This window comes from Pungitius pungitius, chromosome 21 (assembly GCF_949316345.1).
Source record: "Pungitius pungitius chromosome 21, fPunPun2.1, whole genome shotgun sequence".
NCBI lineage: Eukaryota > Metazoa > Chordata > Actinopteri > Perciformes > Gasterosteidae > Pungitius > Pungitius pungitius.
The window spans coordinates 12520405-12544315 of record NC_084920.1 but is presented as its reverse complement, the minus strand read 5'-3'; the positions used below and the strand labels follow the sequence as shown (position 1 = coordinate 12544315).

The 23911-nt window shown below is 48.6% G+C and overlaps 1 protein-coding gene across 1 annotated transcript; it reads right to left on the bottom strand.

The window, feature by feature from the left end:
• Positions 1 to 217: 217 nt before the first annotated feature.
• On the bottom strand, positions 218 to 23492 carry pkd1b (polycystic kidney disease 1b). Its single transcript, XM_037464415.2, has 42 exons — positions 23302 to 23492; positions 21754 to 21934; positions 21475 to 21671; positions 21228 to 21346; positions 20643 to 20790; positions 20295 to 20560; positions 19445 to 20197; positions 18536 to 18667; positions 18243 to 18388; positions 17993 to 18126; positions 13849 to 17504; positions 13563 to 13715; positions 13199 to 13339; positions 12510 to 12792; positions 12290 to 12392; positions 12042 to 12170; positions 11719 to 11869; positions 11388 to 11525; positions 10755 to 10899; positions 9955 to 10671; positions 9318 to 9471; positions 8964 to 9222; positions 8630 to 8825; positions 8356 to 8523; positions 7783 to 7923; positions 7500 to 7710; positions 7069 to 7192; positions 6530 to 6673; positions 6083 to 6440; positions 5729 to 5837; positions 5429 to 5637; positions 5140 to 5342; positions 4866 to 5063; positions 4632 to 4786; positions 3813 to 4013; positions 3558 to 3732; positions 3265 to 3447; positions 2672 to 2810; positions 2477 to 2611; positions 2195 to 2381; positions 1688 to 1799; positions 218 to 1609 (listed from the first exon to the last, which is right to left on the bottom strand). The coding sequence occupies exons 1-42, from the start codon at positions 23372 to 23374 to the stop codon at positions 716 to 718; spliced, it is 12420 nt and encodes a 4139-aa protein (XP_037320312.2). The 5' UTR covers positions 23375 to 23492; the 3' UTR covers positions 218 to 715.
• Between the last annotated feature and the right edge of the window lie 419 nt (positions 23493 to 23911).

Here is a 23911-nt window from a genome sequence, read left to right as displayed (position 1 = left end):
TAAAAGTGTTTGCTGCTGTGTTATCATGTGTTTACTCATACGTCAAGGTATTTTCCTTCCGGCAATAATGGGAATTACTGCTGATTAAATATTCATAGAGTTGTGTTATCATTTAAAGTAAACACAAGAACGAGAAGGCACGGTTGGAAGACAACACTGGTTTCATATTCCAAATAAAATGCTTAAAGAATTGAAATCCCTTTCAGACAATCTGTTCACTTTTCTTTAATTGTCTGCAGAGTAAAACCATCCAGTCTCATACAAACATGTAACAACATACAACCACATTTACAGATATGAAATGAAGTAAGGAACACAGTTATGTGTCAACTTTCCTAAAGTAAGATTACATTTTTTACAAACAGTACATTCATTATTATTATTATTCCTTCATCGCAGTATAAAGATCTGCCTGTCTCTCTTCTCCAGTCTAAGGTCATCAGGCTTTTTGGCCAAAATAATTGCGTCTTGCGGGTTTCTTTCAAAAAACTAACCAAAATCTTTCAGAACCACAACTCAAGTATCTTCAGCGGGCTGAACGCTTCTTCTCATGAATTCATACTTGTGTGCCACATGAGAGGCCCTTTAACCCTTTCCTGCATGGCCCATGCTAGCGAACAAAATGAACACATCCAACCAGATTTTAATCATGCAGCTCCAGAGAAGCAGAAAATACTGTAGATCCCGTCAGTCTTCTCCCTGTCCAAACCCAAAGTCAGCCTTGCTCAGTCCACGCCTTCCTCTTTACGGGGACTCCATCACTGAGATGCTGTCTTGCCCCTTCTTCGCTTCTGGGTCTGCTGTCATTGAATGCGAAACAGTCTCCTCTGTTGTCACATGGAACAACTTCACCGCGTGCACGGAGGATCCGCTGGGCTACGTCAGCTGAATGAGAGCTCCCAGAATGCCACGCTCTCCTGCGAGGGAACCCGCTGTCTGCAGAAGAATCGTCCAGATACGGACCAGAGATTCCAGATGCAAGCTTGGCTGCTTCAGAAGCAGGGTCGTTGCTGGCGGCGTAAGGCTTGAATGGCACCAATTCGGACTCAGAGTAGGTGCTACGTGTGCGGGTATTCCTGCAGACCGGGGCAGCAGAGCAGTGGGCCGTGGAGGGGCCGAAGCAGGATGGAAGGGAGATCCGCGGCTTGGGGTGAAAGGCGCTTTTCTTCCTGCGTCTAACTTCTCCCGTTTCGCGTCCTTCTTCCCTCAGTTCCTCTGGCCTGTCTGGTTGTCCCAACATTTCTCCCACTTTGTCCTTGCTACTGACCCACTTCTTCCTCCTGCTGGTCTGCGCCTCTTCTAGTTTCATTTCCAGGTTGTGAACGTCCTCCATCACCTGATTGACCTGGTCAAAACGAGAGAGCAGTGCACTGACGCAGGGCAGCAGGCGGTCCAGGTGGGGCCGGACGTCGAACCCGCCCTCGGACACTGACGAGTCGTCAGACCTCGCAGAGAGAGACGAGGACAGGGGACGGGGGGACGAGAATGAGGAGGACAGGAAAGGGGAACTGGAAGAAGGCAGGGTGGAAGACAGAGTGGAGAGGTGGGACTCTCGTGAAGACCTGGAAGGAGGGACGTCTATACCTTCGAACTTCACCCGGTGCCTGAACTTGAAAGGAGAAAGACGGGCGCGGGATCAGCAACGTGACCCCGGCTTTGGAAGCTATGCACCACAACTAATGCCTACCTCTTTGGCTTTGGTGAGTCCCATCCACAGTTTGAGCCTCTTAATGAAGAATTCCACCATCTCATAGTCCTGAGGTTCACTCGTTGGAGAGTACAGCTCAGCCTGCTCTTCCCTAAGGATACAGCAATAGCAGTATTACACAATGAAACTTACCTAATGTAACCTTTACCTTACCAAATATGAAGTCATTGTTGCCACTAGGAGAAAACGTGTGAAGCTTCCATGGTAATATCATGGATTGCCATGGAATTATGTTTAACCTTTCATGCCCCCAATTGGATGAACTGTAATCACCGGGGATCCCTTAATATTTCACAAAGGACCCTTATCAAGTAACATTTGTGTGCTTTCCTTTTGGTCTCCATCCAAAGATCTACAAAAGGAATGACCTCCCCGTGGGGTGGAGTTTGGTTGGTTGGAGTTTGGGTCACATCTGCCGATTGACAGTGCAGTGCCGCGTATCCACACGACCATGCAATGGTAATATTAGGCACCCACATAGCGCACCTGTATGCACGGATGAGAACAGCTCCCCAGAGTCTGGCTAAGAGCCAAACACTTCCCCCCTTCAGTAGCAGCCCATAGATGGGGCCCAGGACTGGGTGGAGCCTGCACAGTCTTTGGAGAGCCATTCGGCCACGCGGGATGGACAGCACTGACAGCCCAGTCTGACACGGGGACAGGAAGCCCTCCACTGAACGGGAGAAGAGCTGGAGGAAAGACACAGGCATGTGGAATACATTTTGTCTCAAGGAACCCTTGATTCAGCTGGACCCGTCCTTATCGTACCACGTTCCCGAGGTGAGTGCCGGACAGCAGCAGCAACAGCAGCAGGGCGCTCAGGGCCCACAACTCCCTCCAGGCCCTCTGCAGCACTCTGGCCAACACCACCGACCTCCGCGCAAACCTCAACGTTCCCAGCAGCTGGGGGACAGGGCAGCGGAGATGACGAGACATTTATCGGAGTGGGGAAACCACGGGAACCAGTGTGGAGATGTGTAAGGATGAGGGAGCTTACCTTTAGAACGAGGAGGGTGAGCAGGACAGCGGCGCACTGGGAACAGCGCTGCGCCAGGAGGGCGGCAGCGTGGAAGTCGATGAAGCTGTCCGGTTGGGATCGAAGCTGAGTGGCAGATAAAGGCCCTTGTCATGAAAAGCAACACATGTTTTTACTAAAGGGGTGGTTTTCTTTTATGATTGCCAGGGTTTGGGTTGCATCTACATGAGGGTTTTCTTTGTTTCCTTTTTATTATTTTCATGCTGAGTTTGGTTTGTTTAAATTAATCTATTTATATATAATATATTAAATCTAGTCTATTCTAGTCTAGTTTTGAATGTCAATACCCTTGTTTTGCGTAATGCCCTTTCCACCAATTAAACAAAACATTGCAGGGCACAAGGTTGGACGAATAAAGAAAATATCGTGCTAATTTGACAAGTGAAGTAACGATATGGCTTTTCAGACATAGTTTACCACCAATAGATCTAATGAGGACCCATGGGGTTATCACATAACAACGGCCTGCTCAGGTGACACTAATGTTGGAGGTAATGGATCTTCTGGTTTTTTTTGTTACCTTGGAAACACAGCAGGTGGCCTGGGACAAGGAGCAGAGCTGCATGATTGCCGTTGCCAGCGACAACAAGGCCAGGAGAAGCTGGGACCAGTGTCTGCACCGAGGAAGATACTGGGCATGCTTAGTGGCCATGGACCAAAGCTCTCCACACAGGATGAGGAGAGCAGAGATGAGAAGGAGAACCTGCGGTATAAAGCAAGTGGATTGTGGACACTGGAATTAATCCAGACTATTCTGCCACATAAATGTATCAAGTCTGATTTCTATTTTCATTTAATTGTGGTCTTTGTTACCGTGAGGGCCACCTGCAGGTCCAGTCCAGAGAGGGATGAAGGGATGTGGAGCGGAAGGATGGAGAGAAAGGGGATGACTCCCTGGGACTGAGCCCACTCTAGTTCCATGGACACGCACACAAACAAGCCAGACTCTCTGTGGTAGTGTGTGAAGTGCATTGAAAGGGTTTTAAACCTGAGAGGGAATGAAAGAAAATATCATAATATATGTATATACGTATATGCAAGCACCATTGCCGTCACTAATCCACCTACTGTTTCTTGCCCCGGTCAGCCATGTGCAAGTCAGCCAGGAGCTGTCGTGTTGCTGCACTGCTGTTTCCCAGGAAGACACTTTGCATGGGAATGAGGAGACGTGTGAACTGCAGCCGGGGCGATCCAACGAGGCGCAGTGTAGGGTTTTGGTGCAAGTGCTCCACCAAGGTGTGGTTGATCCACTGCTCTGCGTCTGACCAGCTGGATGGAGAGAGAATCAACAAAAGCTTTGGGTTTGTCTCCAGACGACTCAATTCAGTCAAATGGGTTGACTTCTTTATTCTTTTTCCATGTTAATATGCAGATATATTTTTCTGAGGACGGCAGATTAAAGACAAGCTGACTGCACAATGAATGTGAACTAAAAGAAAATCTGGTAGCTACCTCCACAATGTATATGACTAAAAGAGTTTTGCTGTGATAATTATTCCAGGTTCCCGTGGAACAGGTTTGATAAAAAGTTTCCCAGGGTGAAAAGCGTTTTTTTTCTTTAGACACTACATACATTTCTAGTACATTGAGAATAATACATAGTTCAATATAGTTGTATATTATGTTATTGTATAATATACTTGATCACGCAGGATCACAGCAGGATCTTGGCTATTATATGACACTGATAGTTACTGCTGTAATCAGTGATTCCGGCACCTCCTAATCTTAAAACAATGTGGTTCTCCCCCGCCCCTGGTGAAAAAGATACAAGGAGGCCTGACAGGGTCTTGTGTGCACTTGATGAAGACCTACTGTGTTTATGACGATGTCTAGAGGAACAAGCAGGGTGCTGTGGTGGTGTGTGGCTGAACTGGGTGCCCTTACCCTCTGAGGGAGGTGAGGTTAGGGACCCCCGAGGGCGCCGTGTACAGACGGCGTCTGACGGCGGAGTGCAACAGCCTGCCCTGCCTCTGCTCTGCGCCGTCCTGGTAGTTCACCATCAGCACCAGCAACAGGAAGAACAGCTGGCACACGCAGTGCTGCAGAAAGGATGCACATGACAATCGACAGAGAGCCGAAGCACCGATCGTCTCTGATAAAGTTCCCTGTGGTTCTCACCCTCATGAGTGATCCCAGAGCTCGGACCTTGCGGGCCTCCACTTTGGCCTGCAGCAGCCCGTAGCCACACGGCGGCCGGACCTTCCCCCCCGGCTCACCAAACGCCCTCACCACAGTGCCCTCCTGGGCCAGCTGCTCCTCCACCTCCGGGTCCACGGGCCTCCGCAGTGCTGTGTGGACCAACGCCTGCACACACACCTGAGCAAGACGAGGACGCTGAAATCACACCTAATATCCACTAAAGGCCCGCAAAGGGTTGAATAGAAGAACTCACCTTGAGGGGTTCAAGTAGCAGAGCTGAGGCCAGAAAGGCAGAGAGAGCAGACACGAGCCACATGAGCACCACTGTTCTGGACCAGAAGCTCCCGTAGAGTCCGACCACAGCCAGGCACGCTCCCAGCAGCAGGGCCACCAGGGGGTAAATCACACGCAGGGCCCAGGGAGGGAGCAGCCAACTGGGCTGAGCCCGGGCCACCCCTGGGACCGAGGGGATTGAGCAGCAGATATCTCAAACATATATATATATATACCAACTGTGCGTGTAATAGGCGTTATTATCGTACCTATGCGCGTGGTGAAGGAGGAGCGCGTGGATTCAGGGGAAGGGCTCGGCAGGAAGGTGCTGGCCACGGAGTCTATGGATAGCACAGAGGGACACTTGTAGAGTCCTGCGCCATGCAGGCCGGGACAGGACTGTGGACCCGGCTTGTAGACCTCTGCACCGTACTTGTCCTCACTCTGCTCTGACCAGCTGCTGCAGGAGGTACTGCGGCTGGAAAGGGGGGGGGGAATCACAGCGATGCAGGAGGAACACGGGAATGCGGGAAATAGTGAATTGCATGCCGCACAGAGGCACTCCTCACGTGCTAGAGAGCAAGGAGGTGGCTCTGGGGGAATCCCAGCCGCTGTCTGAGTTGCTGTTTGTTGTATCTGCCGTGTTCTCCGCCGCTATAGACATCAGTAGATCCTCCTCTGGCGTGAAGCACAAAAAACTAAGTTTACACAGAGCATCCACGAATGGATCCACCCTACTCTTTACATTATTACTCAAAGTGAGGGGTTTTGTGTGGTAAATCCCTTTAATTTTTCCAAAATCCTGCCTGCAATAAATTTGTTTGAGGCGATCATTTTGTATATGTGGAACCATACAAAATGGCATCATATAAACCGATGGCATGGGACGCAAGACTTTTCAGTTTATTTCAAGAGTTTCTCACCGGACAAAGTCAGAAACGTAGTGAGATTGTTGGAACTGGAAATTTCTTTTGAAAGGGAATATCTGCGCGAAAGAGCAGCAGGCGTGCCAGGGGAGGAGGGCGAGGCCAGCTGGAGCTGCATCAGGGCCTTTTTCCTCCTCAGCTGGCGTGCAGGACCCAGAACAGGGGAAGCCTTGCAGAGGTTGTGGGCGGGGGTCGTCGTGGTGAGGCCTGGGTCCGCTGGGAGGTTGAGGAGGCTGTCGCAGGACGGCCATGTGTCCATTCCCACCTCTCGACGGGCTCCATCCGCCCGAGGCGCTAAGCCGGACGCAGCCCAAAAGTCCAGAATACTGGAGTCAAGTGCCTTGCTCTCCAGTAACTACAGGAACAAGAAGGACCCTTTGTGAGACAGGGTGAGGAGAGGCCTTTATCCGTATTCTATGCGTGTGCATGTTTCTCTGCGCTCACAGATGAAGGGCTGTCTCGCACCCGGCCTGAGGAGTCTGACAGAGACAGGAAGGAGGATGCGGAGAGCGGCGATTGGCCGAGATACACGTCCATCTCCACAGAGTGACAGACGGGGGAGGGAGGAGCTGAGGTGTCCACGGTTACCTGTGTTACAACCGCACACAAACGCACACATAAACTGCTGCCTGAACATTTCCGAGGACACGTTCATGATACATGGAAAACTCTCACTTGCTCCGCTTCCACGCTGAGATAAGACTGTTTGACAAACAGACGCACGTCTAACACAGTCCTCAATGACCTCTAATGAGCAGCACGCAGGAGCACAAGAAAAGTCCAAACTGAGGTCAAACTAAGAAGCTCATATGAGGCAACACAATGACGTAGGTTAAGTGTGTGAAATAACTTGCTTTATGTTACATCACATCACGGAGGACAGAGGAACATTTTTGCATAAACTTGGATATTGTTTGCCCAGGCTGCCGTGTATTTGACGAGTTACATTGTATAATGAAAAGAAAGTATTAGGATTAAGTTACCGGACTGTGAGTTTTTCTAAACAGGAAACAGAGGAAACACTGGAGAGGAAACACTAGCACGGCGACAGTCATCCCCACGGCAACCGCCTCCACATCAACCAGCAGGCGGGCTGACACCGGCCCACTAGTGGGAGAGATACACAAATGAGGTTCCTGTCAACTCAATATACACAATATACTCACAGGCTGGTGCATGTCAGTAAAAAATTCATGAAAAGTGACATGATGATGCCTTTGAATAGTAGAAAACATTACATTTTGAATTTCATTGGGACACATAAATAACCAGTGACATTATAGTGAAATAGGTATACTAATTTCATTTGTTTTTAACTATTTTACATAATCAGGCATTTGTTAATCCAAATAATTGATTATGGAACTAATCCCAATGACATAGGCGTCATGTTCAGGCTCATAAACCCTCCTACCTGTGCCCCTCTGTGCCAACAGCCCCGTACCACAGAGCCCCCAGTGCCAGGTAGAGGTGCAGCACTAGCGCGCTGCATGTCACCCTCTGACCCCGGCTGAAACGGCTGTGGGCGGGGCGTTCCCATAGCGACAGCCACAGGTGGTGCTCGACCATCCCGAACGCCAGCTGGGAGGTGAAGACCCGTCGAAACTGAGAAAGCTCCTCGGGACCTGCCCAAGGGACAACACACACAGTAAGCAACAATGGAAAAGAAGTGATCTGTTGAAAGTGTGCACGCTTACATGAGGCCAGAACTTCTTTCTCCATCGAGCCGTTCTTCTGATTCTCCACAGAGAGCCAGTCCTCCAGCAGGAAGAAGAACATGTGGTCTGTCTGAAGGTCCCAAACCACAACGTGCTTAACGTACCACGATGGCTCCAGACCTACGATTACATGGAGGATCTTCGAATACATGCACATATATGGTCACCTCGTCTACTAACAGTGATGGACAGATTATGACAATGGGCCTCCTTTGTTTTTCTGTCTCTATGTAGTTACTTTGTGGTCTTTTTCTGTCTCAGTAAGCCAGGATTCCTTAAATGCTCAAATAGGGGACTTTGGTTTCATTTCTTAAAAGTGTCTCATCTTAATCACTATTTTTTATTGTACTGGAATATGTGTCCAATGCAGACATATATTCCAAAAATCTGAATTTCAACAAATCATTTGGTTTCGAACTACTACACTAGGATTCGAAATGTTATTTTTAGTAAAGCAGGAAGTAGTTCTAATTGCTTACAATATAATGTCCTATAATGAGGACATTGTTTCAGCATAATCAAAGAAATACCAATAACTATTTTTCCACATACCTGTGTTATCATGCCAGACCCGAATTTTCCAAACTTCTCCCAGGTTGTTGTCTGTCTCCAGGTGAAACTGGTCCAGGCTGCCACGCTGAAAAGCTCCATGCCTCTGCAGATGGCGAGAGCCGCTCTTGTTCACACCGTACAGGCTGATGCCAACATGTGCTGTGGTGCCTGATGGGTACATTCATCATGTCCATCATATGCAGTTAGAGGTTTCATCAGTGCAATCATGGTTCATTTTTCATTTCCCCATCACATTGACGTGTCCTTGGCTGACCTGCTCCCCGCCTCCAGCCGGTCTTGACCAGTACTCTGTACCGGTACAGCCCCGGTCGCCCACACAGAGGGACCTGGCTGAGTCTCAAGCTGTCCAAGTGGTCCAGTTTATGGGCGATGAGCCCCACCAGCACGTGAATCAGCACCAGGACAGCACACACAATCCCCACCACCATGTTACGCATGGGACCGCCTGGCTGCACAGATAAGAAACAGATGGAGGGAAGAGCCTGATCATGACTGCTCTCCTTCTCGTCCTGAATTTGCATTTGGGGAATGGATGACATATTTATATATTTTATCTAAATAACAGCTGCCTTTGGCTCCTCACGTACTGGAGGCAGCAGAACAACAGCCCCGGGACGAACGAATAGGCTGGCCCCAAACATGGTGAGGTGCCGGGTGAGACAGTGTGCCGAGTGGAGCGTGCTGCCCTCCAGGGGCTGCAGACCCCGGCTGCTCCAGCGCCTCTCCTCCACGCTGTAGTAGCGGCACAGCGAGCTGAACACACACACCGCCGCGCGCGCCGGGCCGCCGCCGCCGCCCAGAGACGAGGTCAGGTTGACAGAAAGGGTCTCGCCTGTTCCGTCCAAACTGTAGGCGAAGAAATGTCGGTCATGCGAAGCACTTCTTTGTGCGTCGAAAATGAGCAATCAGACTCCCGGTCACAGCAGAGAGCCACGACTTACAGTGGGGAGAGGAATATGGTTTCCTCCGAGGAAGTGGTTGGAGCAGAGAGAGTGAGAGGCCACACTCTGACCAGGGGATCCTGGGAGCCATTGGTCCCCGGCACTGTAGAGCTCACTTCTATCTTTACATGTCCCAGACTCACTGGAGTAGCTCCTAGATATGAACACAGCCTATTTTAATTCATCATTTAATGCAAAACCATATACAGTAAGGTTAATTCATTATTATGTAGGCTCTGCATGATCAACCTTAAAGCTACAGTCGTTCACTTTCATTACTAAAACCCTATGTCAAACTAGGCAGCGCTGATTAAAGGTTTTAACACATTTTTACTGATGGAGAGAATAATTATTTAATTAAATGTACCAACTGAAGCTTAAAGATAATTCACTCATTATTTACAGATGACTTGAGGGATGAACACATGAAGACAAGAAGTTGGTTGTGACCAGAAACAGAGCTGATAGAAGAATGAGTTGGTTACTTTAACAGGTTTTAATAATCACATGGACGTCCTACACCTATGAGCTTTAGATAGCAAATTATCAGCTTTGTATCCATTCGAAGTGTGTTCATCGATTAAGCAATTATGGTCAAATGGAATATGAGTTGTGAAAGAAATGAAGTTTACTGTACCTGGTTCCAGACTGAAGTTGAAGGAAATATAAAGACCTGCATTTTCATGGAGTCCATCCACAGCTTTGACTGTGAGGTTCAAACTCCCTCTGTTTGGTAGGGCCACAGTAAGACACGTCCCATTCCCGGCTTCACCCACCCTCCCATCCCCCCGCCTATCGCCATGTCCCAAAGGGTATTTGTTGGGCAGGGTGACCCGAATGGCCTGTTTGGGTTCCAGGTCCTGGATGGGTATGAGTTGGCCCTGAGGGGTGGTGAGCTCCATGCCAAGCAGAGCGGTGGAAATCGGGGGCTCGGCCGCAGCCAGTAACGAGCTGGATCCCAACTCTGCACCCACACCAAACAGCACTTGCACCACCTCGGTCTTCTGACCCTTCAGGTGATCGGTGAGGGAGGCGGGGATTTGGAACTCACACGGGCGAGGAGTCGTCGATCCGCCATTTGCTGATGACTGAAAGGGGATAATGTGGTTTTGGTCGGACCTTTGCATGCAGAGGAGGTCGGAGGGGTCGCCATGGAAACCCACCGCGTTGATATAAGCAGTGGAAAGCGAAAGGGGGGCCTTGCCATGAACATGCAAATGCACCAGAGAGCGCATTAGGGCCCTGGCGTGACCCAGCGCCGTCAGGGTGATCTTGGGAGCCGACTGCAGACCGCCGGATGCTGGGGGAGACCTGGAAGCACTGGCAGACTGGGACACAGCCGCCAGGGTGCCACCTGGAAGAGAGGAGAACGCTAAATATCCAGCAAAGTTCACCAGAGTACTGTTTTCCATGCAGGAGACGGTGGTGGACAGGCACCTATGATGCTGAGAATGTTCCTCCCAGTTTCCAGAGCTGAGAAAACACCAGGACTCATCTGCTCCTCCATGACATGGATCATCTTCCCCACAGCTTCCAGAACCTTCTGCTGGCTCTTTTCACATATCAGTTCACTGGGAACTGCCTGGTGAAAACAAAGCAAATACGACGGTGTAAGATGAGTAAAAGTCTCCATCCCTTTAAAAGCAGACCGTTTTTTTCACTTCTATATTAACAACCAAAGTCATCCATTCATTTTGAAAATCAAAACCTTTAAATACCATCTGATTGTCTCAAACAATAAAATCTATGATTTAATGCTTCATTTTGGAATTTAAAACTGCCGTTTTAATGGGCTTCAATGGGAACTTTTATAGTGTCTACATTTTGGCTGGATAATTTATTATTAAAAATACACTATTTATTATGTTCAAAAAATTGCACCCACACACCTACCCATTCTTAGGCCATATTCGTTAACACGACCAAAAGAAAAAGTCAACACTGTCTAAACATTGGGGCATATTTCACATCTTTTTGGTCTCATTGTGTATGTGTTTGCTAAAGCATTTCTAACATACCAATCTTCACTGATCTAGTAGCTGATAATGGTGAGGAAACCGATTTACTCACAGTAGACTGTGACAACGCAGAGCTGATTTGATCAACGTTCAGCAAGGAGGTCACTGGGAGGGAGGCCAGGGCTTGAGTCACGTTTTCTCGCATCTCCCTTCTGTCCATGAGCTCCGAGGCAGTCCGTCCGGACTCCATCTGAGGACCGGGGGTTGAAACTCTCTAGACCCGATTCTTAACAAATACAAACCTTCAGAGATTCTTACTTCCACCGTGCTTTTAACTTTGAGTTTTTATAGTTATTGGTATCTTATTTTCTACTATATTGGTATAACTAGTCACAAGGGTAATTTCATGCATTGGTTAATGAGATTTGATGCTGACACACAACCTGATTGAGCTGGCTGGTGAGGGCAATGGAATAAGGGATGATCTCCTGAGGGTTGCCATGTTGGACCAAAGCCCACAGCTGAGTCCGGCTCTTGTTCCTCAGCCGCCGACTGGCAACTTCGTCCCTTTGAGGAGTTTTAACCGTCAACTTCCTGGAGAGAGAGAAGCCATCAGGGAAACATGAGATGTTTACTGTGATTTGTAGTAACCTAAATGATCATTCTAACATTTGACTGAAGAATAATGTATGGTGGCAGTTGATAAGATTACATAATTGTGCTGCATGATATTTTGATTCCTCTGCATCGAATCGTGGTAGCTTACCTGTTTAGAGCAATGACCTTTGCCCCCAGGTAGTCCTCTATTAGCAGTGTAACGGTGATCACTGACTCATTTCGTTCTCGCCCGGGGCTTCCCATTGGAACCAGACTGCCAAATGTTGAACGAGTACCCCTGGGGAGAGAAACGAAGGCATCCAATATAAAGCAACTGTGAATAATGACTTCCTAATATTCAGGGAAGCCCCGTATTTCCTAGTTTAAAAATAGCTGTAGGTCGAGGCTCGTGTTCACCTGTATAAAGTGAGCAGGGGGCACGGGGTGCCAGTGGACCTGCATGGTGCTGCTTGGAAGGTATAGATCAGCTGAGAGGCCCCGGCTCCTCTCCCTCGCCACCCTGCCGAGAAGGAGCAGATTTTAATGGAACGCGGTTCTTGTCGAAGAAGTTGTCATTATTATTGCTCAATTGGAAAGAGAAATAAATTGGTCCTCGTGGGAAGACCACAGCGTTAACCTGAGCAGCTGTAGGTGACCACTGTCTCCAGCAGACGTATATCTGACTCTGGACTGAGATCACACAGGCCTCCTTGTGGTGGATAGTGGGGTCGTATCGTCAGGCTGCCGCTGCCCCACAGCTCTGTGCCAGGCTGGGACGCATTGAGAGTGAAGGTATAAGTCTGGCCTGCCTGCAGGACACCCGAACGCACCACCAAGTTAGGAGAATGTCTCCCTGTAGAGGTGGACGCCTCGTTAAGGTCAAGGGTCATGCCAGTCTGGTCCTCTGCACGCCATTTGAACTGAGAGAAGAAACATGAACAATATTAATGCAATAATAAATGTCTTACTGTCTGTGAATATTTGTTTCTTGGCCGCAAATGATGAATCATTCCACTGATTGAATCTATATTAAACTCGGCATTTATGAATGAATTATTGAAGCCAATTAATACTAAGATTGGAAAGACTTCAGAAGGGGGAGCACAATATGTTGTGATCTTTCAATCGTCAATCAAGTTCTGAAGGGCTCATTTAAAGTCTGTAAATTAGTCAATGTCTTTGTTTTAAAACTTTCGCAGTATTTCTTGAGCACCGAAGCGGCCTTTCTAAATAAAGTAGAAAAGGAAATCTCACATTCTACAATATGGGACCTTTGCTTTCAAAATGTAACACATGTAACCTGAGAGTATTTAAAAGAATCATTACCTGAGTCTGGTCATCACACTGTGCACATTGACCAGACAGAATAATGGGGCTGTTGTAATTAATGTAGTGATGGGAGGACAGGACAGCGCAGGACACACACTCCACAATCACAGGAAGCACTGGGTCTTCACACACAGTAACCTTAGGATTAAAAAAAGGACAAAGTATGTATGATAAGCCACTTCTTTCTTAAAATGTGTACAGTAAATTCTTCCTGTTTTACCTTAGCTCTTAAAAACTAGCAAGAGATATTCAAAATAACTCGAGTCATTTCTGCCAACGGAACGGCTGGTAGAAGTAAAAGAAGAGAAACTAAGTGAAAAAGTAATCTTTTGCGAGCTAATGGATTATGGGTAATCCCCACCGTCTGATTGACAAAGGCAGGCTTCCTCCCTGCCTTGTGTACAGTGAGGGTGAAAACATAGCTGGTGCCTGGTTGTAGCTGAGTGCTCAGTACAGTCATTCTGCTGCTGTTACTCCCAATGGGTTGCTTCACCAAATCAGAACCCGTGGAGTTCTGAAAACAGAAGCAGCCAGGTGCTGGTACCACGTAAAACAGAAGATGTATGACACATGCATACATACAAATTCATAATAACAGCAGTTAACAGCACTACATTCAGATTGCTTCAACATCAAGAGGTCTTTACTGCTGTCATGAAGGTCCAGTGGTACTGCAATGTGTCTTCCACCCCAGGCTCCACATCAGGGTCTTGGGAATCAGATCCTTCCAGGATGAGGTCACTGAGGCTGGGCCACATTCTGTGTGCTCCTCCCTTAATTACAGCTACGAGCATTGAGTGGACCACTGCGACGCTGGTTTTTCGTCTGACAACTAGAGGAGTTCCCTGAAGTGCAACTGTGAATACCAGACAATACTGTCCCATACCCAGAGTATGCTTCGGGAGGAAGAGAAAAGGGGAGGTTGCATCTACCTGACTTCTAAGAGCCACTCTGTTAACAGGGGAGTCTAAACTAGTGCAATCCGACCCTTTGACTATCTCCCATAGGTATGTGGCTTTGTAGGCGGAGCAGTTTATGTCCACGCTTGCCTCAAAGAAATTCTGTCTGGAGCTGAAGATAGTAGACTGGCTCTGAACTATGGAAGCTTCAGGGCTTGGACACTTGAGCTCCTCCACATCTATGTGTATTTGCGCGGACACATTGCTGACACTGTTCAGAACTTCGACCGTAACACTGTATTTCTCCGGACTATAATAAGTATGACTGACCGTGCTCAAGTCGGTCACCAATGCTTCAACGGAGTCTCCAAAAGACCAGAGGTACCTGGGACTGTTACCTCCAATCACTTTTGCAGTAAACCTGACAGCATGTCTAACAAATATTCTTTCTGAATGGCAGACGAGTTTGACCTCCTTAACAGGCCACTGGACTGTGGCAGTACTATTTAAAGTCTTTGAGCAGATTCCATTGGTTGCCAGCACGCTGAAAGACAATACACCACTCTGTGGTGGTGTAAAGATCACTTTTTGTCCTGTGAGCCAGGCGGGGTTAGACCCAGTCAAGTGAAATATCCAGGTGTAGTTGACCGGAAAACCACTTTCAACCTCTGCCTTGAACTGGAATCCTTTCTGAGCCTCTAGAGGATCAGAACAAGAGTTCACAAGTCGCAGACCTTGAATATGCTCAGTCACCAGAATGCTGGATGATACCTGCGCACTACTGATGTGGTTCCAACCTTTGACCGTAGCTACATGCGTCCCTGCTGGAAGGCTCGACGTGGTGAACCTACCTCCAAGAACGCCCTGACTATGGATCCAGTCGTTTGTAAATGTTATGGCAAAGCTCACATTGCTTCCTTTGGAGATTGTTGGAATAAAAGTCACTTCTTCTTCGGTGCAGAAAGAAGACTCAGAAACTCTCAGCGTTAGTCCTTCGATCGGATCCTCCACCGAGACACTGTGTGAAACCGTCTGCCAATTTATACCATTGGAGACATTCAAAGACAGCTGAAAGATGCCTTCACATGGAAACGTATAGCTAAAGACTTGATTAGAAGCATTAAAGAGTGTAGCAGCTCTAATTTTCCAGTTCCAGTGCAAATCACTACCTTTCTGTGTGAGCCCGCGGAGTTGAACGGCAGCACTTGTGGGGACATAAAAGGGATGAGCCTTTCCTTCAATTTCAAAGTCCACCTCTTGGACCTCCTCTTGCACATTAAACTCTTTGGTGACATTGACGCAACCGAGGGCATTGTGAACCGAAACTTTAAAAAGACAACGACCAACACTTGCAAAAGTGTGGAGTAGAAAGGGCGCCTGGGTCTGCAGGGGTGGAAGATCAGATTTCACGTACCAATGGTATTGTAGGTCTGAACCGGTAACCACGGCTACAGATATATTCACTAATTTCCCTAATGCCACGATGTTTGATTGTGCTGTAACGTGTGCGCCTGTTACAGGCTGTACGGCCACTAAAGAAGCAATGCTTGTGGCCTCCCCCAACTTGTTGCAAGCTCTCAGCTGAACTGAAATCCCACCAGGAGTTTCAGCGGACATATGGAAAAGCTCTCCATCCCCAGAGATCTGTTGGTTTACTCCGCTCAGTGTAGCAAACCAGTGATAAGTGACATTGGAGCCCTTGGCGATGGAAGCAGTGAAGAGCAGTTCCTCTTGGGTTGGTATGTATTTCATGTTCGTTAGACTCTGACATTTGATCTGAAGACCTTCTATTCTTATGAAGACCTCAATCAAAACAGCTGCTTCCTTTCTACTGACCAGGTTCTGTGCAATAACCCTCACTTGATAAACCCCTGGTTTCCGGAAAACAAATCTAAATTGATAAGTCCCCTGTTTCGTCGAGGTTATACCGTCAACAGTCCAGTAGTAGTTTGTGCTACTGATGGCACTGCTAACTGCTGAGATAATGATTTCTTCTCCCGCAACAGCATACGGCTTGTTGGTGTAAAGGGAAATGTCTGAAATAGGAAGTAAAACGCTGACATTAAGTGTTACAAAATCACGACTAATGGCATTAAAAGCTGTGGCAGTGACTCTAAACTGACCCGCCAATGTAAAGGCGTGTGAGACATTTAGCCCGCGTTCTGCCGGGGATCCGTCTCCAAAGTCCCACAGTACGGACACATTACTGCCAGTGCAAGTGGAAACCCAAAATGACACCACTGTATTTGCTGTCAGCGTGCCACTTTCACTGTCATGCGCCACTGACAGCTTGCTCACGGGGTTTAGAACGGTCACAAAGGCCCTGGCGGTTTTGTTACTGACTTTGTTACTTACTAGTACCGACACTTCCTCAACACCTTCGTCGTCAAAGATAAAACACTTTTGAGCGCCTTCTGCTTTGGCAATGACGCTTGATGTGCTGCTAAACCATTGAAAGTGGTAAGCGTTCATGTGTACAGGTGAGACTAACACCCTGAAGCATGCCTCTCCTCCTGATGCTACCACTTCCTGTGACGGCAGCACTGTCACGTTGGTTATTGGCACTTCAACACAGATAGTTGAATTAAAAGACACAGATGCAACAGAGCTAAACACAGTCAGGCTGATTTGAGAAATCCCTTGGCTTTGAAATGTGTGCGTGGCCGTCGACCGTCCCGTCACTACGGTGGGCGGGGATCCATCTCCAAACGTCCAATGGAAAGTCAGATCGGATACGTTGCCATTCACACAGGCGCTAAGCTGTGCGTCTCTTCCGCGCGTGACGCATTCTGCAGGCAGAACTCCACAGACTGTCAATCTGTAGACTTCCACACCAACGGACTGATGAGCTTGGCTGAGACAATTGGAGACAGTGACATGTGCTGTATAGTTCCCCGGCAATTTGTAGACGTGGGAGATGGTACCCTCTGTACGGTTTCCCTGTACGGACCCATCACCAAAGTCAAATTTCCACACGAGACTCGTACCGGTGGCCGCTGTCGCTCGGAAATCTGCTGCAGAGCCCAGCTCAACGGGTCCGTCGCTGCCCAGTGTTAATCCAGAGATTTCCTCCACCACTTCCACCTTGAGCCAGGTGGTCATGGCGGTAAGGGTGTTGTTGGCGCACACCGTGACGTTGTATGCTCCCGCAGATGCGAAAGCGTGGCCGACCCTACGGTGGGTGCCTTGGACGGCTCCGGAGCCGTCGGCGAAGTCCCACGTGTAGAGAGCAGCGAAGGGGGAGGGCTCTGCGGAGGCCTCCAGAAAGAGAGTTTGTCCGACGAGGGCGGCGGGAGCGGAAGAGGAAAGGAGGAGGTGGTTTAATTGCGGCCGGACGCTTATCTTCAGCGACGCATAAGTGACGTCGCTTTGGTCCGAGACTTGGACTTGAAGCGTGTAGTCGTCTGCATAAAACAAAGACGGTTGAAGAATGAATACGAAGCAACTGCGTTTAAAAAAAAAATGAAACGTATGTTTCTGAATGGCTGAATGTTGAGGTGTAAAATTCTTTGCATGTTCATTTTAGTTTTTTTTATCACACTGACGTTAACATTTTAAAACTTCCAAGTGCAACATACACACTCCCTTTTACTTTCGGTCTGCTGTGAAGCCAGAGGGCAAGCGCCTTTTACGAGGTGAAAACACAGTCTAAAGCCGCAGTAAATTGAAGTAAAGACATGCTTTCCAGGAATTTAAATGCAGTAAATGCAGTTTTGGGAGCTGTCAATTCTGCCACTCCTTCAGGGCAAATATGTGGTTGCTAACTTCACCATGTTAATAGTGCTGACTAAGGATCCGGTGCTGGGCGGGTAGCATGCAGTGGGCTTCCCTCTCTCATAAAATGCATTTGATCCCATGTACATGAAAACAAGTTGTAATCGTTTGTGTTTACCTGGGATGAGATAGGTATAGTTCACCGAGTCCTGTACATATACTTGCTTATCTCCCCTCGTAAGCCCCCCTACGCTCTGACACGGAGCAGAGTGGTGGTGGATCACCTCGCCGCCGCCATCCCCAAAATCCCACCTACGTGACACACAGCGCATGGAAGTTTAGAATAACATTACTCTTGGTAGTCGTTTTAAGGTCAAGCATCTAAACTAAAGCATGCCATCCCGAGGATTGCCTCTGCGGCGCCTTACCTGATGCTGACTGGCAGGGAGACGTGCACTTTGACCCTCACGCTGTAGCCGTGTGCGGCGTCCACAGCTACGACCGCGCTGGCTAACAGGAACTCCGGCTCAGCCAGCGGGGTGAGGTCATCACAAGTCACGAGGACTTGTTGGCTCTGGGAGCTCACAGGGTTAGAAGCTGTCACCTAGCAGAGAGAGAAATGGTTGTGTTTTGGGGGGTAGAGGCTCAGAATGTTATTAAATGTAATTAATCGTGGGTTTAAACGAAATAACTCATTACAGAGAGCAATAAACTGTCTCACCCGGAGCTTATAATCAGCTGGCTTCTTGAACACAACACTGTAAGATTGTCCTTCATGGGAAAACTCCTCCAAGTTGTCGATCACCCATGTGAACTTCACTGAGGAACCACTCTCCACTTTGGCTGTAAAAGTCTAAAATGTCAAAAAGAAATACTTGTATAATCCTCTCACACTATAAAAAGCAAAAAAAAAACTTTTAGGTTCACAGGTCAACATTCCTTTATGAAAGAGGAAGGACCATTAATGCTTTGCATTACAAACATTTGCAATGTCAGCACGATAAAAATTAGCCACAAGTCAAAACGGGTCAGTCTTACAAAAGAATTTGTTCTTTATAGTTCAAGAGTTGCAGGAGTTTTGACCTCCTCAAGGCTTACCGGTTTGCGAACCTTTGCAAAGCGTAACCAAGTCCAAAATAAACCTTTGTAGGAATTTGGCCATGAGCCAAAGCATAGAATATACAGAAAAAAAGTTCTGACCTGATCATTGCATCAATTGAAAAGAGGGACACCAAAGTTATTACAAATTATCCTGTCGAGAACACATATATTTATATTTTCAAACTTTTCCAGATATTCATCCAATAGTTATGAATACATTTCACTGAAAAATACAAATTTCCACCTCTTGCCTAACCCCTAACCCTAACCCAAAATCATAAAGATAGCTTTATCATTGTTTGTACCAATTGCCTTGCCAATGCCTCTAGATCACGTGCGTATATTTTACATGAGGAGTGAGTCATTGACCTCATGGTTCACACATCATCAATGGAAATCCGTCCAATAGTTTTTGAGGTATTTTAGGTAGGCCTGGAGCAACAGAGCCGTGCTGCGGACATGCACACTTCGTGTTGACATGTTGACTAGCAGAATGTGTTTTTTGTTTGATTCCCTTTTGCATTCTCACCTGTGGAGTGTCGCAGAGCGCCCTCCAGCATCCATGTGGCTCGACACTAAGCCCCGTCACTGCCTCGTAGCCACAAACCCCCACACTCACAGTCTGAGAGCGCAGCGCATCCGTCACACTGATGTTGAGCGTTCGAAGGCCGACTGAGGGCAACACCAGGATCGCAGAGGAGAACCAGGCATCCGGGGGCCCTCTCTTACAGCCATCCCAAGACTGGGCCACCTCTTCTGGGCAAGATGGCAGGAAGGGGACCCCGGTCTGGAGAACTGGAGCTGACCATGAGCTGCTGGCCTTCCCTCCATACAGGACCTTGATAACAATCAGTTTTGGGACGTAGACCTGTAAATGAATCTGGTTCTTTGCATCCGGCGCGGGGTGGATGACGTGAAGGCCGAGTGGGGATGTCGGGGTAGGACCAGTCGCCAGGGCCCGGGTCTGCGGGGCCGCCGTCGTCTCTTTGTGGGCGGAGCCGAAGCGGCCATCATGATCGGTGTGGAGATTGTCCACGTACAGCATCCTCAGATCACACACCACCCCGTCCACCCACTGCGCCCCCTGGGGCAGGGAGGTGAGGCCCCCCTCCCACCAGCCTCCCCACTCTGGCCTCCTCAGGGACACGTAACTCTGGCGCCAGGAGGAGTTTGAAGAGGCTTCACTGTTCAGGCAATGTAGGAATGTACCCGGGTCGCGAGTGTGCTGTATAGCAACGACATCATCAGGGTAGACCGTGATCGCTCCATCCGGAAGGAGCAGCTGTTACCACAGAAAAGCAACAACAGGAAAAACATGTGAGGAATACACTCAGATGCTGCGTTAAAAGCTCATTCATCTCGGCTACAGGTGGACTCACACTTAGACTGTTGAGTTCGGAGCTCGGGTTCATTCTCAGGGGCAGGTCGGCAACCAGGTGGTAAAAGGGGGGCATCGCGAGGTATCTGGGGGGCAAAGCGAAGCCGCGGGCCCCCGCTGCAGAGTCGTACGGGCTGCACGGACTGGTGTGGGGCGCACAGCCCTCCAGCAGGTGGCACCAGTACTGGCCCACGCTGCAGCCCCCTGTGGTGTTACACAGCGGTACGGCCGAGCAGCAGCTGAACGGGTTGAGGAGAGAGCTGCATCCTGGGAAGAAAAGAAGAGGAGACGGTTACCGGGCGGTGAAAGGCGCTCCCAGGACACCCCCATAGTGACCGGCATACTGTACCCGGAGGCACCAGGTGTTGGTCGGGGTTGCAGTAGGGTCGGAGGATCTGGACCCGGGCCAGAGAGGATGCCGGGCTGGGCCGGACCACCAGCTCCACTGACAGCAACTGCCCTGCGTGGCTGAACCACATCCCCGGGAACAGCTGCATCTTCGGGGGTTAAAGGAGGATTTAGCTTTTCACATCTCTCTCCAGCCAGTCAACCATTGGTATCAACAAGCGAATTCAACTTTTATTAAAGAATTAAAGATGACTTTGGCTGACCCAATTTGCATGGTCTGTTTCATGTTCCATTATCTTTTAGTGATGTGCAAACTATTTTTCACTCACTTTCGTTTCTCCTGCTACTGTTCAGACGTTACAGCAGACTCAATTTGTGGGTTTTTCTAAAAATCCTATTATTCATTACAACTTATTTATAATTAGTTTAGTTGTCTACCATTTTCCGGCAGAAACAACCAGTCATCATTGTAACATCATTCTGAGTTGCTGATGTCTTTATTCTTTATTTTTCCGTTGGACATCTGGCAACCCATAGGGATCGATCCCCTTGGTGGGGAGGCAGCATTTCACCAGCAGTCACTGACCTCCACTGAGAGCTGCCCGGCGTCTGGGACGCTTGGGGACGGGGGCATGTGGGTTTGAGCATAGATGCCGCTCATGAGAGCCAATCCAGCCAGGTAACTGTCCGCCGGAGGTAGAGAGTCTGCATGAAGACGGATTGACTCAAATCACCCCGTTGCACTTTCAAGACCCCTTTCTAGTAATGGGAGCCACACACGAGGATCAGATAAAAGAGCCAAAGGTCAAGCTCGGGGGAATATTAAGTCTTACCAGTTAGTTCTTTTTCACAGAGGAAACGGTGGCGTCCAACGCACTGAGACTCTCTCCACTGTCCCCGCGTCCCCAGGGCCATCTGAGGACACGCCCCCTGCTCCTCGCCGCGTCCGGCCGCCAACGCGGGACGAACCGGCCCCACCGCCCGGTCGGACCCTCTCTCTCTCCTCAGCCATATCCACACCGGGGTCTCCCTAAACCAACGCAGAAGAGAGCATCAGTACAGACAAGCAATGACAGAAGGAAGAAAGAAGGACGTTGGTGTGTAGCACTCACACTGGAAAGGAGTAATGGAGGAAGTTGAGCAGCTTGAGACCACCGGCGGACGCCAGCTCGCCTCCCGGAGTCTCCCGGCATGAAGCGTGAGCCTCGGCCCACGGAGACGTCCTCTCAGAGAGCCAATAGCATCGCAGGCTGGCCAGGTGGATCCGGCTACCTTTTGGACAAGGAAGGTCCCCTGGAGGACAGCGAGCCCACAGACCTGGAGTCAGAGCAGTTCAGTGTATTCCACTTTTATTGTTTGCACGTTTTTGTTTGTCGCTGCGCAGTGACTAATTTTTCATTTGTTTTGTCTACCTTGTTCATTAAGTGTGTGCCACTCTGCACCTTTTTAGGGAGCCTGGTGTGAAACGGGGGACAGGAGGACCTCGACACAGTTGTGACCAGTGGGATTTTTAGATGCTTTTAGAAATCTGTCATCCATTTAGTGTCAGGTGTCGAGGGTGCAGGTTGAAGGCAGGCAGGCAGGACTCAAATGCAGGATTCAGATTTCCGGAATGTGCTCTTTATTTTGCACCAAAATGAACACGAGCCAAAAGAACGTGCACCAACAATGACTGACATTAGACAATGACGCGACAAGGGACAACAGGCACACAGGGCTTAAATACACAAGGGAGGTGCAGGTGATTGGACACAGGTGGAAACACTCAGGCAATCACAGGACAAGGCAGGAAGTGAAGTTAACCCAAGACCACAAGGAACATGAAACTTCAAACTAAAACAGGAAGAGAGACCAAACCGTGACATTTAGCTTTTTATATACGCTTGGTAAGCAAAATGTCCTCGGGTCTTAATTACCCAATTGAGCCCTGTCCGTGCTGGCCCAATCTGGTGCCCCTTTGTTTTATTTGTCCTTTTCAAATAGAGATGCATCTCTTTTACTGGGTTTTTATGGTGGGGCAGAACCTCTGGGACTACTTTTAAACATTGGTTTATCTTGAGCTTGACTGTTTTTAATTCGTAGTCTGTGATTCAGAGTGCAATAAAATGTATTGTAAATTCACTTGAGTGGTTACCTACTGTGGCGCACACACACACCACCTCACTAAGAAACCCACCTTTTGGTTACAGAAACACTGGAAGGCTGAAACCCCCAGATGTTAATTACTCCCGATGTGACACGGTGCAAAAGAAGTCAAGTTTTAGATTTAATAGAGTCTGTGGCACCAAATTGCAAAGGTGTTATCAGAAAAACATGTTAATGTACCAAAAGTACTCCCTATGCAATGACTGATACAGTATGTGGGGAAAAAAGTGCTGGAATTTTGTGCCACAATAATGGCCAGACTAATGTTTGCTGTTATTTGTGGAAATATGGAGAAATCACTCATGGAAACTATTGAGTTGTTGTACTTGTATGACATCACCTGCATAACCACAATAGCCTGTCTTCACTTCTGCAGTCATGACCATGTGACACATCTACACTGAAATAATGACGCTATGGCAGCAGTCCATTATGACTGACTTCCCATCACTCTGAACCCAAACCACTGTTTTTTTTTTTTTCCCCTTCATCGAATTCAAAGAGGAGCTTCTCACCTGCCGAGGCCGCGATCCAAACCACACAAAGAATCCACAGCGCCTGCCTTTGTGGCGCAAGTGTACCTGTCATGGCGCAGAGCAAATCACATCGTTCAGAAGAGAGAAAGCAAAGCCTCGGCCACAATCACCACGCGGCATCGCCAAAGTCACCCATTAGGAATCACGCAGATTTTTCGCTTCTTCGTCCTTCCGTCAGCTCCACGAGGCTCTCCGCGGACCTTCCGCAGCGCTCTTGCACAAGTCAAAAGTTGTCCCCTTAATCCCTCTGCCATGCCCTAACTCCCCTTCACTCAACCCCCCTCACCCCAACCTCCCCTCGTCTGACAAACGGACCGTGAGTTATGGTGCTGGGGCGGTTTTAAAGGCCTCCTCTAAACCCTCTGTGAGCGCCTGGGTGACTTCTGCTCTGTATCACGGCAACGGCCATAGAAGCAAAGTGGACCGAGGAGGCCGCCGCCGCTCATTACCATGTTGTAAACCCCCGGGCAGCTCAATAGACACAGTCAGACTGACGCAGCTACGGATCCTGACAGAAACCAGGACTCGGAGACCACTGAGGCATTCAAGCGTCAGCGTGGTTTAGGTACAAATTGTGTCTTTCTGTTGG